The 19,045-nt window shown below is 41.9% G+C and overlaps 1 protein-coding gene across 1 annotated transcript in view; it reads right to left on the bottom strand.

The window, feature by feature from the left end:
• Positions 1–19,045, bottom strand: part of LOC144056130 (metabotropic glutamate receptor 4-like) — a 156,140-nt gene that overhangs the window by 15,238 nt on the left and 121,857 nt on the right. The window contains exons 7-9 of the mRNA XM_077572618.1: positions 16,061–16,261; positions 3,153–3,289; positions 1–917 (exon numbers count right to left, since the gene is read on the bottom strand). The exon at positions 1–917 is cut by the window's left edge and continues 19 nt beyond it. Coding sequence (XP_077428744.1) covers positions 1–917; positions 3,153–3,289; positions 16,061–16,261 — 1,255 coding nt within the window. The remainder of the gene's footprint in view (positions 918–3,152; positions 3,290–16,060; positions 16,262–19,045) is intronic.

Genomic DNA, 19,045 nt, shown 5'->3' on the forward strand with positions numbered 1-19,045 from the left:
GTGCCAAAGAAGATGGGGATGAATGCCAGCCAGATAATGCAAGTGGTGTACATGGTAAAACCAATGGGCTTGGCCTCGTTGAAGGTCTCTGGCACCCCTCTGGTCTTAATGGCGTACACGGTACAGGTGACCATGAGCAGCATGCTGTAACCCAGCAGACAGATGAGGGACAGGTCGGAGATATCGCACTTGAGCACGCCGCGGGACATCGCCGGATTAGACGTCCTCTGATCCTCATAATCGATGATGGCCTTGGAGGGATCCACGCCGAACCAGATGCACACGCCCAGCAGCTGCACCGACGCCAGCGTGAACGTGATGATAAGCTGCGAAGCCGGGGAGATGAACCGGGGCGCGCTCAAGGACATGGTGCCCTGGTCGAAGATTCTGTAGATGCGGTTGGTTTTGGTGAGCAGGGCGGCGTAGCTGATGCTCATGCCCAGGCCCAAAAAGATTCTCCGCAGGGAGCAGATCCCCACGTCAGGGGTGGAAATCATCAGGAAGGTAGTGGCGTAACACAGGAAGATGCCGGTAAGCAGCACGTAGCTGAGTTCTCGTCCCGACGCCTTCACGATGGGCGTGTCGTTGTACCGCACGAAGGTGACCACGACAAAGAGGGTCGCCATGATGCCCGCCACCGCGATGAGCACCGGGATCACCGCCCACGGAGAGCTCCACTCCAGTTTGACGATGGGGATGGAAACGCAGCCCGTGTGGTTCTCGTTGGGCCGCATATTGAATCGGCACATCTTGCAGGTGAACGTGTCCGCCTGGTATTGGTAGCCATCGCACCGCTCGCAGTGCCAGCAACACTGGATGCCCTTCACGATCTTCTTGCGCTCGCCGGCACGACAGGCCTGGCTGCAGATTGACGCCGGGATCTGGCGGACGCCGCCGGGCCACTGCATAGAACGCACCTAGGAGTATAAGGGACAGGAAACGGGCTTCAGCAGCTTTCGCATCGAGGTTACGTAAAAGTCGAGAATTTATTCACCTTTCATGCCTTTCATACAGAACCCAGTGATGCGAGATATAGTGTCTGGCCTGACACGCAATACTGGTCGACTGCTACAATTGCTTTCAACACATGAGGGCGGAAGAAGTGAATCTCGGGTGTTGAACTTCACACCCCAGTCGCAATAGTTTTTCATACAACTACCGTCCCACATCTGCTGCACCCTTCAAAGCCAGAAAATTTGTGGATCAACTTCATCCATCCTGGTTTTGAACAATTTCATTTCGCACAATGAGACCCCCAAAGCTGTGATTTTGTTGATTGGGCTAAACTTTTTAAGCTTGTCCTAGGTTTGTGCTTTTACCTTTCATACAGTTGTTGTCCTGTCCCTGATACTACTCCAATTGTACTTGCTCTAAAGCTGGAGAAATGTATGGATCCACTTCAACTTCCCAACCCTTCCTGGCTTTCTGTTTTTCCTTCACACAATCCATGTGACACATATTCTAAACCTCTGCTACCTTCAAAGCTAGCAAACTTGAGTGATAACTTCGACTTCCCAGCCTGCTCTGTAAATCCACAAGATACTAACTCCGATACGGTGAAGCCCAAATTTGATTTTCCAATTCCTCATCGTCATGTCTATGATAGCATCTAGTAAGCCGGGACACTTTTTAGTTTGGCTTCAATATACCATTTCTGTTACTATTCCCTTTCATACAAACACTGTCCTGTCTCTGATACTACTCCCAGAGCCAAGAAATTTGTGGATCAACTCGGACTTCATCCTGGCTTTTCCCTATTCAGTTTTACAATGCTGCCATCATGTCTGTAATATTAGAGCCGAAGCTGGCTTGACCTCACCACCCCATTCGGTGTCTGTTCTGTACCTTTCTCACTTTTCTTCTGGGGGGAAAAAAAATCAGCTCTGACAAACATTGTGAAAGGGGCTAGAGACTACAAAAAAAGCAGATTCAAATTGATTGTTGTAGGTTTGGTGCTTATAGTGTTTACGTTGGCTGCATGTTGCAGTAATGAAGACATCCGTCGTGGAGCAATATGAGCTCAAGGTTAGTTTCAAAAGGTTAATTCTTATTTGGATGCTTTAAGCTGTGCTGAAGTAGCTTTTCTTGATGCTCCCATGCCAGTTGATTCTATTTTCAAGGGAAGTGGGTGTTTGTTCACAACAACAAGCTTGTCAAAAGAAAAGTTCCTTTGATTCAGCAGGGGGTTTTGAAGACACTAGTATAGGCAGCTTGTTTTTTGCTCTGCTAGGAACTCACATCAAAAAGTGCTGAACAGTTTTTCTCCACAAAATAAATACTTGGACATTGTGGTCAAGTCAAATTAATTGTTTCTCTTTGGGGCATCACTACTAGATAAGATATCCTGATAGGTGTAAGTCATATCACTTTCCTACTACTCGTCAGAGGCTTAGCTGCACTGTGTTTGTATACCAATTAGCGAATACCCTAAGCGCGAGGCAGTTGCTCTTTATGTTGCCTATTTTACCTTAACCATATCATACTGAAAAACATGAATACATGTAGTGTTACACCCCTACAGGTTCCTCTTATGAACCTGCGTGTTTTACAAACGTGAAGATAATTTCAATTTGACATTCCGAAGAAGCCAGCGTCTCTTTAATGATTTCACTTTTATCCAATTGCTGCCACTCTTTCATAAGCTGCCAGTCGCGTGTAGAGGGGCGTTTAATTAAAAGACAAAGCACATTAATTAAATAAAGCTAACTCAACTGTTAGAATTGGTACGTTCGCCTCAATTGAAGTTAGCAGCAGGTTGTTAAAAGAAACACAGAAGACAAAAGCTTCTCTCTCAAGCTGCTTCGTGTTTTTTAACTTTAATCTCTTTTTGGCCGCCTAAGGCCTCTTCTTCATATTGTCAAAACATAATTTGTTTTGTTCCTTTTATGCCGTTTACTGTTACAAGACCGTCACTTCATCACAGCCTGCCGAGCCCGCAGTGTTACGGTTTAGAAGTCAATGACGCTGTTGGGCACAGATGCTATTAAATGTGTCGGTCATGGCTCTCTTTTTCATCACGCTCTGTCCGGTTAATCATTCAAGGAGGCCCTCAGGATATTTACACACGGAAAGATGACAGCCATCAAGCAATTTGCGAGGAGTTGGCGAACAAGCGCCGACAGAAACTTTTAATCCATTTTGATGTCACTCACGTTGAGATGAAGTTGATCCGTCCAGTGGCCGATGATCTTGTACTCTGCCGTGAAGTTTCGGATCTGGTACTGGTAGATCTCGTAGCGCCCGGGGGCATCTCCATTTTCGTTGAAGAGCACCGGGTTTCCTGCAATTCCTGGAATTGGAAAAAATAATCACACCACGTTTACTTGTCATTAATTAGAATATGTTCTGTAAAAAACTTGTCATTAATTAGAATATTTTCTGTAAAAAATGAACATTTGCAATAAATGCTAATGTGTTCCATTCACCTATTTGAACAATTCCTGAACTATATCAGATGGAAACAAAAACTTTCATTACTGGTTTCTCAGTATATGACGGTCCCGAAATATGAGGCCACGAACGATATGCAATTACTTGAAACTAGTTTGTGCAGGGGCACAAGAATACATGGTCAGGTGTCCCAACAGGCACACTCTGTTATTATTGTGTCCACTTTGTTCAATTGGATTAGTCCATATTTATGGCCTTGAAGTGCTTTTCATACAAATATTTATGGTAATTATGATTGAACTGCTGTGTGTGTGAAAGTTTGTGACTGATCACAGGCCATTCATACTACAAATCTGAGTTGAACTTGTACAGGGATGTGATTTTTCCGCTAATTCGCGGAATTCCGCTTTTTTTATCCCCCCCCCCCCCAAATATCTATATTTTTTTTAGTAGTTCATTGTGTATGCACATGACTCCGACTGATAACATCTTCTGCTATAACAAAGACATTTGTGGTATGCTCTAATATGAGTTACTTTTCATTTGGTCATGATACAATTATTTGTTCATGAAATTTGAACTCTAACTTAGTTTTTAAAAGCAAGGACAGTCCAATGTTTTTGAATGTGACTGATTTTGAGTTGACTAAAACTGCCATTTTATATGGGATAGTTCAATATACATTGAAAATTTATGCTGTTCTTTTGTCTATTTCTTTGTCATGTGAGTGCATTGAAAGTACTTAAAAACACGGAAAACCCATGAGCTTTGGGGGGCTTCGCCCCCCGTGTCCCCCCACCAGGGCACTGCCCTGGACCTAGCTGGGTGCCAGCGGCCCCCAGACCCCCGGCTAAATTTTCAGATAATTTCACTTTGGTCAAATCACATCCCTGCTTGTAGTTGTAAACCGAGGACCCCCTGAAAATGATCAGTCTGTGCGTCTGTCTATCTATCGAGATAGATAATACATTTCTCCCAAAATACTCAAATTTTTCCAAAATAACATTATTATTTGGTTAAATTAGAAGCAATCTTATTAATTGAACCTACCTAATAAAAGCTGTTTCAATAGTGATAATCGGTCAAAGGATACAGTAGTGTACATTTACTGTAGCTATAAATAGGATGACAAATAGTCGAATGCTCTGGCAGATTTGGAGTTGGTGTTACGTATCACAATAATTCCACAAATTCCAGGCATTCGCTCGAGGCGAATTAGATGCTCATCCACATCTGTTTATTCTGATTAGAGAAGCAATTGGCTGCCATCACGGAAGGCTCACGGGGGGATTAAACGCGGGGATGGATGTTATCTCGCTGCGCGACTCGAACCGCCGTGAAAGGGAGTGACAGGGAATCGCGACGGGAAGACAAGGCTGAGGCGGCCGTACAGATGAGAGCTTTCTAAGATATTGCATTCTCCTTAGAAATGGTTTGTATGGGCTGACAGACGCCACACAACTGATATGGGAAAGACTCTTAGCATTGCTTCATACAAAACAGCCTATCCTGTAAACTCATCTTCCTCCCCTGGAGGTTGAAAAGAGCAACAACAACACAACTTTAAATAACTTTAAAATGGCGCGATTACCGTGGGAATTTAACGAAAAAGAAGGTGTTACGGACGAGGCACGGGTTGCGTACGACCTAACTCGAGGACTCCCTGTACTTAACAGTAGACTCTTTTTTTTGGCTTTTTTAGTGTTGTGCATTATCTTTTAATGTAAAATAGTTGCCTTGGCTCAATAATGTTAATAATGTCTTATATAATATTGATGGTGTATTTGGGTTTCTAGCTGCTACATCATCAAAATTAGAAGAAACTCAATCATGAAATATTTCACTCACTGCATAGTGAATACAAAGTAATATTTAAATTTCACTTTTGAATTTTTTACTTTTTTCATTGTATTCTAATTTATTGAGGCACTTGTTTATGTAGCGTAAGTGCCATTGTCTCTGTCTTTTCTGCACAAATCACACACACAAAGAATCACGTTAGCATCGGTTTTAGCATTAGCATTGCGAGTCAACTGATGAATCTTCTTTTTATTGATTTATTTTTTTATAACCGTTTGAAATATGCCCCATTGACAGAGGCATAGCTAGCCATATGAGGCCCAATGTAAACGCCGGCATTAGACTTCAATTCAATTTTGACAAAAAGTGAGTGTGTAATTTAAGATACTTTGTCCGGCTTTTGAAGTCTTCTATTTTGAAATCTTAACCTTCAAGCTATAGAAGCATGTTTATATGTTCCCCCTGTGCAGTGAATAATATTTATCACCAAAGACTTTGTTTATTACTAAATTTAACTCAACTGTGTACATTTTTGGAAATTATATTACTTCTTGAGTCCCTCAAATATTTCTTGAGGATGCTTTAAACAGATGAAACTTCGTTAATCCATTATATGAGGCGTTTGAGGGCCCCTAAAAACCTTAGGGTCCCAGGAAACTGCCTGTGTTTACCTAAAGGCAAGTGTGCCCCAGAGTACTGACGACTACTGGACTTGAGTGTTGCAGTGACGACCGTTAGCCACAGTACGAGTGTTAACAATGATGCGCTTTGACTTTGTGTCTTCCGCTTCATCACTGTGATAACTGCGCGCTGTTTGAAGACACGCCGTAATGATGTGTCACTAAAAAGAAAGGGTCTCATCTTTACCATACAGCAGATTGATGAGCCGAACTGCCGGCCCAGTCAAGCGTTTAATCAAGGTAAAACATAGAGAGCCGTCCTGAGAGGCACAACAGAGGGACTCTGCGTCCAATTGCTTCTGCTGTCAACATTCACAAACCCGATGAAAAAGCCTCTGCATTGTTAGTTTTTTTTGTTTGTTTTGTTTTATAACACCCCCCCCCCCCCCCCTTCCAGATATGATTTATTTATTTGGAAACCTCCCACACGTCCGAAATGAAAAGGGTGCGCGTGGTAATTCTGCTGAGTCGTTTTTTCTTTGTTTCTTCGCCGGAGGAAGCAGCGCTCTGATCCACAGCTGGGCTGACTCATCCAGATGTGGATTAGAGCTTCAGTCGGACCCGCCTAGCTGACAATGCCGCCCACGTCACAAAGCAGCCGGCCGTCATGGGAGGATTACACTGACTTTGTGTCCCAAAAGGGGGGAATTACAGTGTGTATTAAGCCCATTGACACAGTCAATATAGACATGTTCTTTTTTAATTTAAGTCTTTTGTTGGGACGGCACTAGCTCAGTATGGAAGATTCTTGGATTGTAAGGAATAATGTAAATTGAAGCTGCAAGCTTGTGAATGCACCTCCTTTTTCACTGCAAATCTATTGATCAAATGCTTAGCAAACTGTGACGCCAGGTTCTGCCAATTTTAACATGGCGTAGGCAGAAACACTTGATCATTTCAGGTCGACTTCTACGAGAACTGGTTTCGGTTGGGGCTTCTTTTGGCAAATGACCGGGAATTTGTGAAAGTAGGAGACCTGAAATTGACACAGAATTGCTGTTCAACACAAACTGGATGACTTCCTGTTCAGTATCAGGCAGAGATGTGCTGTCGGGGCAGGCAGGAGAGGCAGAACCTCCCTCTGCCCACATTAGATGGTATAGGCAGAAATGCTCTCAAACTTCTCGTCGTATTTGACTGAACTGCTTAGTAGGACTATATCAAAGTACGAGTTGAAATTGGCCTAAAATGGCTACCTCAAGTCAAGTCAAATCAACCAAAAATGGATGACCTGTTGTGACATTTTGCGTTTTTTTTTTTTTGATGAAACAGTTGTCTGGCCTCATTTGAACAACTATCCATGGGTTTATACATGCATTCACGTTCACAAAGCCGATGTGGCTTGCCGCTTTGAGATAATTAGGTGCATGCTGATATCAGCGAGACATCAACAATTGATTTTTAACGCAAATGGGAATATTCTTGAGTGTTCTACCTCCGTTACGCCTCTGATACCCCCTTAAAAGACGATAAACTTGGTTGACTTAAAAGGCGCCACCCCCATTGGTACCTTACAAGGCAAGAACTGCAGTCAGGCTTCGACCAGGGATGTGATTTTTCCGCTAATTCGCGGAATTCCGCTTTTTTTATCTCCCCCCCCCCAAAAAAAAAAATCCGATATTTTTTTATTTTTTATTATTTATTTTTTTTAGTAGTTCATTGTGTATGCACATGACTCCGACAGATAACATCTTCTGCTATAACAAAGACATTTGTGGTATGCTCTAATATGAGTTACTTTTCATTTGTTCATGATACAATTATTTGTTCATGAAATTTGAACTCTTCAACATTATTTATGTGTTAACTTAGTAATCACATTAGTTAGATATGATGATATTCTCAGTGATAGTTTTTAAAAGCAAAGGCAGTCCAATGTTTTTGAATGTGACTGATTTGGAGTTGACTAAAACTGCCATTTTATATGGGATAGTTCAATATACATTGAAAATTTATGCTGTTGTTTTGTCTATTTCTTTGTCATGTGAGTGCATTGAAAGTACTTGTAAACACGGAAAACCCATGAGCTCCGGGGGGCTTCGCCCTGGACCTAGCTGGGTGCCAGCGGCCCCCAGACCCCCGGCTAAATTTTCAGATAATTTCACTTTGGTCAAATCACATCCCTGTTCGACATTAAACTGGACACTGCCCATTACGTGCTGGTTGCCTTCTGCCTCTGTTATTAATTCAAACAACAGTAAATTTGCAAGTCTACAAAAAATGAACTGCTAAACCACTTTAGAACATAACTAGTTCTAATAGGAATGTAAATCGACTTTTCAATCACTAAATGCCTAATAAAATCAATCAACACTGCATCAAATGCGACATAGATATCTTGCCAGCAAAATCCCGGCATCCCTTTCACTCGCCACTCAATGATCATTTCACAATCAAGCGTTAATAAACATGTATTTGTCAATTCAGGTTTAGCTGGCCACCCGCAGAGACTCGCTGAGGATTTTTTTTCTTTCTCTCGAGCTGCAAACTGAAGCAGGCCAGCGTGATCTCCGCAGGACGCTCGTATATGTCAGCAATGCTGACGAGAACAATGGCACTCATAACAAAACATGTTTATGCGGCAGTGACATTCACCACCAAAGCCAGTGCTTTACACGATTCCAAATGGATACAATGCGTCGAGTCACACGTCAGTAGTCACATCAGATTTGAGTCCATTGGATTGCCAAACTGGACAATGACCGCAATACCAAGTACCAAAAATGTCGTCACTGCACTGAGTAGCATCCTCAAAAGTTATTTTGAGCCGGACGCCGTTTCCAACAGAACTGAAAGGAGCGGTGCCCTAAATATGAATCTGAACTGGGACTTGTCTTAAAAATGTACACTGGCCATGAGACAATGTTCCGTCCACTACCTCTTCCCCTCATGGCTAGACGTTCCACTTTTGACCACTGACCATTTTTCCAGCAAATCGGCGGCAGGGCATTTGATCACCGTGGTTGGCTGTTAACTAGCGAATCAGTGCACGGGGCAAGAAAAGGAGTGACAAACGCAGATAAACAGTACTGATGGAAAGCCTGTAAAAAAAAATTTGTTCGCATCCTCACTCTGCTCTACCTTCCATATTTGAACGTACAATGCCAGTGGGAAGATGACTTTGTCTCTTTGGTTTAAGAGACACCGGCATTGTATGGTATTACTGTTAAAAGGTTTGCTGACAAAGATATGAAAGCCAAACTATGGCATGACATTATTTTTATATACGATACTGTGCAAAAAGCCGAAGGGTTTCATTCACGTTGGAGGACATCATGAAAGAAAAAATAACCGGTATGCATCGTTTACGTTTTTTTATATCCCGTCCCCGTAAAGAGGTTTCTGGTTGCCTTTAGGAATGACTACCGCCGCCAATGGTATGGAGGGGAAGTATTTCTTGCGCATGCGCTGAAGGTACGTAATAGTCTCGGTCAGTGCGGTGTGTATTTACATCATTTTTGTACGCGACATGCCGACGTCGGCCGACGCCACAGGGGGTAAGCAATGTCGGATTGGTGTATTAACAGCAATAACACACGATTATCGTCAGGGGAGTGGGGGTTGTGGGCCGGTGGGGTGCCTGGTGGGCCTGCAGTGCCCCGTCCTGCTGCGTTGGGTTGGGGGCGCGGGCCGCGTTGGGGTGGGGGGCGCTCCTGCTCCTGGGTTTGCTCTCCGGCCGGTGGCCCCTGCGGGGCCCGGGGGTCGTCCTTTGGCGCTGCCGCGGCCTGGGGGGCCCTGAGGTGTTGCACTTGCTCTGTCCTGGCGGGGGTCGACGGCTCCCCTCTTTGGTGGAGATTTTCATGCATGCCAGATCCACCACACCAGCATCTATCGAAACTCAGACACAATTTGTTTCTCCCTCAGGTCATTGATTCGGTGGAGGCGGGTGTCTGTGGATCTCACTCTGCTTCGTCTGTCCTTTCTACCTTTCCTCAGTTTCTCCTTCGGGCCCTTGAGGTCTCCCTGATTTGTTGGAATTTAGATGTCTCTGGGGTTGGTGAAGGACTCTGGTTAGTGGCCCGGTGGGTGGTGTCTGGTCGGTGCTGGGCTTCGCTTTTCTTTCTTTTCTTTGGTCCCTCTTCGGGTCTCCTGGCGGCCCCACGACTCTGGCTGGATTTTGAAGTGTTCGGTTTAGGTGAACGGTATGGGAATTATTTTTTTTTTTTTACACGCACGCACGCACGCACGCACGCACGCACGCACGCACACACACACATACCAAAAATAAATAAATAAAAAAATTTAAAAAAAATTTAAAAAAGGGAGAATAAAAAAAAAAAGAAAAGTCATTGGATCTAAATAAACGCTTCTTTCTCATGGTTATCATCTTACTTCTGATACCATTTGTAACAGAAGTCTGAAGAGCAGTACCCTCCGTATTGGAACATAGTTTTATTGTGTTTAAAAACAAACTGTAAACTGACTAGTAACACCACACTCGATATATGATATAACCGTCTCTCTCATGGCTATCGTCCCACTTCTGACACCATTTTGCTCAGAAGTCACAAGATTAGTACCCTGAAGATTATCACTGTCAGGAACACAGCTTTACTGTTTTACGGTAGTCTTGGTAGTCACAAACGCAACTTAAGTCAACTGTCACACTGCTTCCCTGTTTGGTAGGCAGGGCCCCACCTCTGACACCACTAGTGACACCAAATAGCCAAACTTTTTTTGGGGCATGACATGAACAGAACTGTAGTGATGCTGTGACACAGATGGCATCATGTGCTGGCACAGCACATCACACCTCTCCAGTGGTGAACTAAATTGAGAAGAAGAAAAAAAAAAACGGGGATTCAAGTGATTGGGTAATGAAATGAAATGGCCGAAGGGGGAACGCGACCTGTGGTTTCTCTCGTTCTCCCTGTGCCGGTGGTAGGTCTTCTTCATTAGGGCGGAGATTCTAGGCCAGTCTGGCCAATGTTTGAGTTGCAGATAAGAAATGAGGCCTGTCATGTGGCACAAACTGCTTGTCTAAACAGTCTGCTCGCATAATGAGCTCCACAGAGGCCTCCTCCTTCTCCTCCTCCTCCTTTGCTGCCGCTACATTGAGCTGCACTGTAATGTGACAACGTGTGCCCTGAGGTTGCAAGCGTGTGCGAACTGACGGCCACTCGCTTGTTCCGGGCCACTGGGGTTAATTAACTGCTTGTAATCATATGCAATATTTAATGATCATGGTAGCGGTACACACCTTAAGAATTAGCGCTCATTAATCCAACATGTGCTTTCCATCAGCCCCCCCCACACACACATGGAGGCGCACACCTTAGCGAATGAAGGCATGTTTCCCTGCCACGCCGGTCATTAACTCTTAATGACCTCTGCATGAGAAAGTCATGCAGAATTTACCACAAGTACACTTGACTCTTAAAGTCTTGCGCCTCAATGGCTCCATCATCGCTTTACATCTGCAACTAATTCTGTTACAATCATAGGCACGTCAAATGTGAAAAAAAAAAAGATTTGAAAAAATAAGGGGAAAAAAAGAACACGTTACTTAATTAAAGTGTCAGTGAAGTGGGTGTCTGTTCGTATTAACCCAGTTATTGATGATTAAACGGCATAAAACCCACTTCCGGCAATGCTTCATCCGCCAATATTTCAAAGTTTCCTGTTATTCGTTAATTGGGAAAAAAACGGGCATCCGTCATTCACAGATTAACGGACCTCCGTCAATATTGACGGAATGCCCACCTCTGCATTTTGCCATTGCCGTTCTCTAAGTATGTTAACAACATGCTCTATTTTCTGTGACCTAAAGTGCACTTTGCATCAAAAGGCCAAATGATTTATAAAATTAGCAGCAAGAATAGGTTGAGTTTCATAATACTTACGTCAAGCAAGAACAAAAAAAGAGCGGAGCCAAAAAAAATAATAATTCGTGACAACGTTGTAGGAGACAGGAAAGACTGATGAGAAGCTGCTTTTATGCTCTTGACCAATTGAATTGAGAAGTCTAAGGAGAGTCGCAGTGGATGTGTTTGAGTATTTGCGCTTTGTTGGCTGCTGCTGCTGAATGGGCTGAAACTGAACTGTGAAATTGATTTGCGATAAAGAAAAGGGGGCTCTGACTCCAGATTTGTCAGTGTGGAAAATGTGATCAGAGAGAACGTAAAAGAATCACACAGATATTAGCAGACTATGAGAACTATCTGGAGATTATGTTCCAGCTTTTCAAAAAGGTTATCTGTCATCAGCTAGCTTAGCGTGCACCCTCCAGACAGTGTGCTGAGATATAGCAGATAAATGTTTTTTTCGCGGCGGCGGCTCTCTGTGAGCGTCTGCTTTGAGGCGGGCTCGCTCTTTAAGGAGCTTTTTGAAATTTCATCCGCATCGCATGAGAAACCCAAGCCCATACTTTGTAGGCGTCGTCATTATTTTTAGCGGCAAACCACCAAAACTGCTGACAAACACACCCGTGTGCAACAATAGATTCATGCTGGCTCTCTCCCAGCAATGAATCATCATTACAAGAAAAGTGACCCACTTCAACAAAGATTACCGCTAACCCGAGGCAGCTCCAACTCGACTAACTCTAACCCTACTAATCCTAACACAGCACTAATTCCCAAACCAACCCTCACTTTACTAGCCCTAAACTTAAACCCCATCAACTACTACCCTTACACCAACCCTACCTGGCCATTCTGGAAATGGGATTCCCCACATTTGTGGTCCCTTCTCAAGGTTCCTTCTGTTTTCTGTATGTTTTTTTTTTTTGAGTTTTGCCTTGCCCTTTTGGGGGGATTTAGATTAGGGCATGTCTCATTTCTCAGTTGTGGACCTGTGAAACCCTTCTAGACTTTTGTGATTAAGGTCTATATAAATTAATTTAAATCAACACAAATATATATATATATATATATATATATATATTTATTTATTTATTTTTTTAATTTTTTTTTTTTTTTTTCACATGTTTCATATATCAACATCACACCATACTTTAAATTCAGTCTACATAGAATTCACAGCCCTAGCAAATGCAGTTGTAGCTCTTGTTTTATGCATCTGGACAGTTTCAATATCTTGCTGTGGGCTGATGCAATTATATGGAGTGTGTTGCAGTGTAACCTGGAAGCAACCCGTCTGGTCGGATGAAACCTCCAGCTACACTGTTGAAATAAATCAATTTAAGGTTTGATAGATCAATAACGTGTCGTATCTTGTCTCTTCTTAAAAAGATTTGGTGCTTTTCTTACTGTAGCTCCGTGTAAGACTTCCTGTGAGGCTGTGTTTATAAACACACACACACACACACACCGTTACTTAAAGGGATCTTATCACTTTCCTAAGATCAAATAATGTTTGAGGTACATTTTCCTGAAAATATGATCAAACTTTGGAGTTGAGAGGTCCCGCACTGTACGTTTTGAAAAATATCAGTGCGGACATGGTGTTTTTATAGATAACGGTGCAATTTAGTCTTTAGGGTATCTTCCTGTTTGGTGATGGCTAACTTTTTCTCGTTTCTCTGCCAGGCTTTTCTAATCACACACACACACCACCACCACTACCAAAAAAAAAAGAAAAAGAAAACTCTAAAGGGGCCGAATGAAAGTCAAGAGTCCCTTTAGGCAAGTGTCTCTGCTCAGCAGATGTCTGGGGATTCAGGTTAGCGAGATGAAAGGGCCACGAGACACCTTTAATGGTCACTATGATAATCCTCCAAGTGGCGCTACTGAAACCTAACATATGCACAGATTCAACACTGTTGCTGAAAAAGGAACATTTAGCCAATCATTTAAACGGCGCAGATCATCAATCTTTCACATGTGATAAACAGCGCTAGAATTGGTATTCATCACAGGTACGGTTGGATACACATTTTAACCCTAACTCTTCTAAAAATAGCCGAACCCTGACCTAATTCATTTACACCCTAATCCAAACCCAACCCTAACTCGATTAACCCTCCTTAACGAAACCACTAAAACTACTAATCTTAAACCGAAAAGACACAACTCATATCCCTACGCTAACCCTGACAAGCCATAATTTATAAACCTTAATCCCTACTAGCCTTGACCTCTAATCCGAGCAACCCTTACCCAGCCCTAATTCCAAACCTAGTTCATTATAACCCCAACTAACCGTAACCACTAACCCTACTACAACTAACTGCTACTATATGTAAAGTCTAACATACCAATTCTAACCATATTAACCCAAAACAACCCTCTTAACTTCTAACCTAACCCTTAATCCACTAACACTAACCAACTAATATCTAAATTAACCTACTAATACTAAAACTCAAATCCTACCACCTCTAATTTGGTCTTGAGTACACAGCATGTCCGTCATAACCGACATCTCTGTCTTTTGAATAAAGATTTACAATTTATTTATTTATTTATTTTTACATTTATATTTTTTTATTAATTTTTATTTTTTTTTTAAAGAAAAAAGAAGATTTACAATTTCTAGTACTGGTACTTTGAGTATTGGTCTAAAATCATGTCCCCACTGTGCAGTGGTGTTGCCCGGCCAGAGCCAAGAATATGTGACGTGTAATAACATGTATTTCAAATAAAACCTTCCCAGTGCGAGGCTCTAGTTAGTTTTCAAACTCTCTCTCACACTTATGGATTAAACATTTAATTGACATTCTGCCAAAGCGACAAGTAGATATTAATTAGAATTGAAAGAAAAAGATAGCTCACACAGAGCACGACTTCAAATGAATAATTTATCTACACAAACGCTGTATAACCCGCCCACACACACACACACACACACGCACACACATGCACACCCTTGAGTTTGCGTGAAAGAATAATTGTCTTAAATTCCTTCCCCACATTTTTTAATAATATGAAATGTGGATACGTGGGGATTTTTTTTTGAATAATTGAAAAATTAATATGCCAGACATGGATGTGGACTTAACTAATAGCTGGCAGGAGAAAATGCAAAAAAAACAACAACTATACAACAGAGGATGATGTCATCAATGCATTTGAAATCATTGTGGCAAAGCATGTGATTGAAGTGGGCAAAATATGCGACTGATTCTTGCTGTAACATGGAACGAATCCTATACATGTGACAATGATCTTTTAGGGGCGTGGCCTATATTTGTTTAAATGACATCAGGTAAGAACTGAAGCAGATCAGGTGGCAGAAACAATTCCCCAGAATATAACATTGCAGGTTGACCACCCCGTATATTGGAAGGCTAAAAGACGTCAGGTGTGGATAATTGTTGCGTTCAAAAAGGCAAATGCAGACACTGTGATTTTTATTTTTAACTTTTTTTTTTTTACCTTAGATGTGATTATAGGGCAGTGTTGTTGTTTTTTGCACCACAGACAGAGTTTCATGTAAGGACATTCTGGCGGCTCGGCAGAAAAAAACAAATAATTAACTCTACAACTCACCATTACACTGAATGCGGTTGTTGTTATTAAAGGTAGGCTTTGCTTTTGTTTCTCTTCAACAAGCCGGTCCCATCATGGGGTAATTTTTCGTTTTTTGTTTTTTTAAAAATACGGCTTGCACTTCTTACCAGGTGCTTGGGCTTCATGTGCTGAAGCAGTTCTGACGACTTCACTGCCTCATTTGCAAGCCTTTTGTGACGCAGGGCGAGTTTGGTGCCGTGTGAGTCAACTATTTTTTTTTAGGAGGTTGTAGGCTATTTTTCTGTCTCATTATCTCTTTGACTGCCAGACGTTTTCAGAAAAGGGATGAAGTGGGTGCGAGCCGATTTAAGCATTTTGACTGATCTTTCAAGGTCCACAGAAAATTATGTGTTTGGACTATGGAAACACACATACTACCAAATGAAAGATTGGACTCTCATCTTTCATCAGAAAAAATAAGTTTGTTTCTACCTTATTCCGTTTTTCAGTAATCAACAATAGAAAATGGTTAGATTCACCTGTTTTGAAACAAACGTCTTTTAACGTCTTTGGCACTCCTCCCTAGGATTTTACTAAATGTTATTTAACGTTTTGGGCAGTCAAAGAGTTAATTGGCCTTGACAAGATACTCTCCAAACATACTTTTTCCCCCTTTTAACTCATTTTGCTAGCTTGTGGGCTTACTTTTGTTTGTTGTTTGTATGCACCTGACTGGGATGAGTGTTTTGACAGAGACACAGGTTGGATGCGCTTGATTTTCCAAATTAGCCGCGGGAAATGTGGGTATAGGTTGCATAAGTGGCGTGCCCAACTCACCTTTAAAGTTGAGGCGGCGTATGTGCTTGAGCAGGTGCGTGCCATTGATGGGGTCCATCTTGGCGCAGAGGCCCACCTTGCCCGGGCACAGCTCCTGGTGCATGTTGTGCAGCGCGTGCGCCATGGAGTAGACGGCGTCAATCACAAACTGCACTTTGCCTTCCTGCTCGTAGTTGGAGTCTTTCCCGATCCGCTCTTGATCTGCAAGACAGGCGTCACGTAACATTAAATTAGTAGGATTAGGGAAATTACCTAATTTGCTCCCAAAAACGTATAAATATGTTCTATTTGAAAGTGTCCCAAAGACGTATTTATACTATTTTTATTTTATTTTATGCTAGAGCATACAGAAGGCTTTGATGCAGCCTTTCAACTGCAAAGAACGGTTGAAGTAATGGTAGTTATTACACAAAGGGCCAGCAAGTGGCAGCAGAGCAAAAGAGATCAACCAGGGCCATGTTGGAAAAAAAAAGCTCATTTACTCACAGTTCTAAATAGATTTGTATATAATAATAATAATAATAATAATGATGAAACTTAGCTATATTCTAATGCTGATTGCTGCAAAACGGAAAACAGATAGAAATATACTTTTTTTCCTGATAAAAGAAGAGAGTCTAATTTTTCCTTTGATAGGTTCCATGTTTTATTAGTCATAGAACACAATATTCTGTGGGCCTTGCGAAATCAGTCAAAATCCAGTAAAACGGCTGGAAAATGGCTGGTATGAATGAGCTAATAAGCAAACTTGCATGATTTGATGTTGTTAAAAGAGAAGTCCAAAAATGTTTTCACATATTCTATACATCCTCACCATTAGTCTAAATACAGTTTTCTGATTAATATTGGGGGTTTGTGGAATTTTAATTAAGCAGCAAAATCCACCCGTTTCATCTCAGAGGGCGGGCATTTTGCCCACTGAAAATGACATCACAGTGCTAAGTCAAGGTCTTGATACTCGGTTGCCTTTTTTGTGGCTGTTTTATGATAAGGAACTAAAAAATTTTAATTACAGTAGAAAAGAGAAAATTGCCATACATTTTATGCAATTCCAAGGAAAATGTTATGTTTGGATGTACAAGTCTTTCTTTAAAATTATCGGCCATTGTTTTTTTCTGTGTAAAAGTATTAACGGTATCGGTGACTACTCAAGAAGTTGAGTAATCGTGCTGGTGTAGTCTGAAAAAAAAAATGGTTTGAAACATCCTTAGTAATTACTAATGCTGTTCATATGTCGAGTGCTGGTCTGATACTGTACATTTACTAAGCACTGTACAGTATGTGTTCACATTTTCCCGTAAATCGGTTCAATAGTTTTGTCCTAGATTTACCAACAAAACAGAGCCAGAAAAAGAATTTCCTTGGTAGAGGTAAACACACGTGTTTCTACCTGAGCCAATAGTTGAAGTCAATATCTTGAGCCCATCCTCAACAACTTCATTTGTTGCTGTGTCACTTTGTGGAGCAGAGCGGTTTGGACAGCGCAATTCGGCACCAACCTGCTCAGAATGATTGGGTACCTGCATCGGTCCTCTGTGGCTTCTCTTATTTTCGCCGCACAGAAAGAGCCTTGCCTGTCGCAATTAGCCGCAAGCTAAATATGTGGAGCGCTGCTGATGAGAGAATCAATTCCAATATGTGGAGTGTAGGTCAGAGGTTGTTTTTTTTTTTTTTTCTTTTCCGTCCTGCGGGAAATCTTATCCGTGTAAGGGGGAAAATCTCCTCCTTGTTTCCACAGAAGGATTACATGGATTTGCCTGCAAAGTCTCCATGTTCATTTGCAATTATCTTTTACCTACAGTGAATACTTGTCATTTTTCATTAACTTCAAATTCTATAGTTGGATGGCATAAGCCATAGTTGGGGTTGGAATTCATTGACAGAACCCAAGTGAGAGAAATTATGCACGCGGCAAATGTGGACATACATTTGCTCAGATAATCCACTCAGTGTAATAATTTGCGATAGGAGTTCATTAATCCCGACCCAGGCTGTTGCAAAGCTTCTTTTTTTTTTGGACGATGATTAATTGCTTAGAAGTGCAAACGGTGGACTGCGAGAAGCAGATGCAATCCCGACGTAGTCATCCCCGCCGCGAGCCGTTTGACAAAAGACACGTGGATTAAGCGGCGAATAATTAGCAGCGACGGGCTAATCGCGGAGCTGCAGCTACTAATACGGCACTTGGTAATGGAATTGCCAGTCAACAGGTGGACGACTCGCTCTTTTTTTTTAAATTATTTCCAATGAGCCAACGCAATGGAAAAAAAAGTGCTACACACAGGGTTTTATTTTCATGTGTGAGCAGCCTGACTTCTTTGAGTTGAAGATATTTTCTCTTACCCCCCCAAAAAAAAGGCACTGGTGTCATTGGTGTTGAATCAAATGTGTTATTGCCTGGAGATCAAGATGCTGGGGAGGTTTCTGTCTTTTTTGCATGAGGGTTAATGACCTAAGCAGCACGGTGGTTAAGCGGTTGGCAAGTCTTTCTCCTAGTTCTAAAATTTGGGCTACTTCGGCTTGCGTTGGCATTGAAGGATTTTTTTTCTATTATTATTTTTTTTTACCTAATGGCCGATTGATCAGTAATCGTCATTTTCTTTCTTCCAAAAATCTGCATTTGGTCTCAAAAAAATCCAAATTGGTCGAGCCCTAATATGAATAAATGTACTGTACAGTTCCGCCCCTTAAAGGGGTTCTGTTCAGCCAACTTCCGCATTCTGAAAACCAAGACGAAGCATTTCCTTTGCGGGTCTACAATTTCTTTATTTAGACAAGATGTCTTCAAGAGCTACCATATGACCTTGTCTGATGTCCCTGAGTTACATCTAAAACTCTTACAGTTTGGTCATGTGACATTCCCCATAAAACAACATTATAATGCATACAGTACAAGTTCATGTTTGGTGGCTTGAAAATATTGAAATATGAACTAGACTTCTTAAAGGATCCTTGATTTGGGAATTTGTGTGAGTTTGGGTGAAG

This window comes from Vanacampus margaritifer, chromosome 8, assembly GCF_051991255.1.
Source record: "Vanacampus margaritifer isolate UIUO_Vmar chromosome 8, RoL_Vmar_1.0, whole genome shotgun sequence".
Classification (NCBI taxonomy): Eukaryota; Metazoa; Chordata; class Actinopteri; order Syngnathiformes; family Syngnathidae; genus Vanacampus; species Vanacampus margaritifer.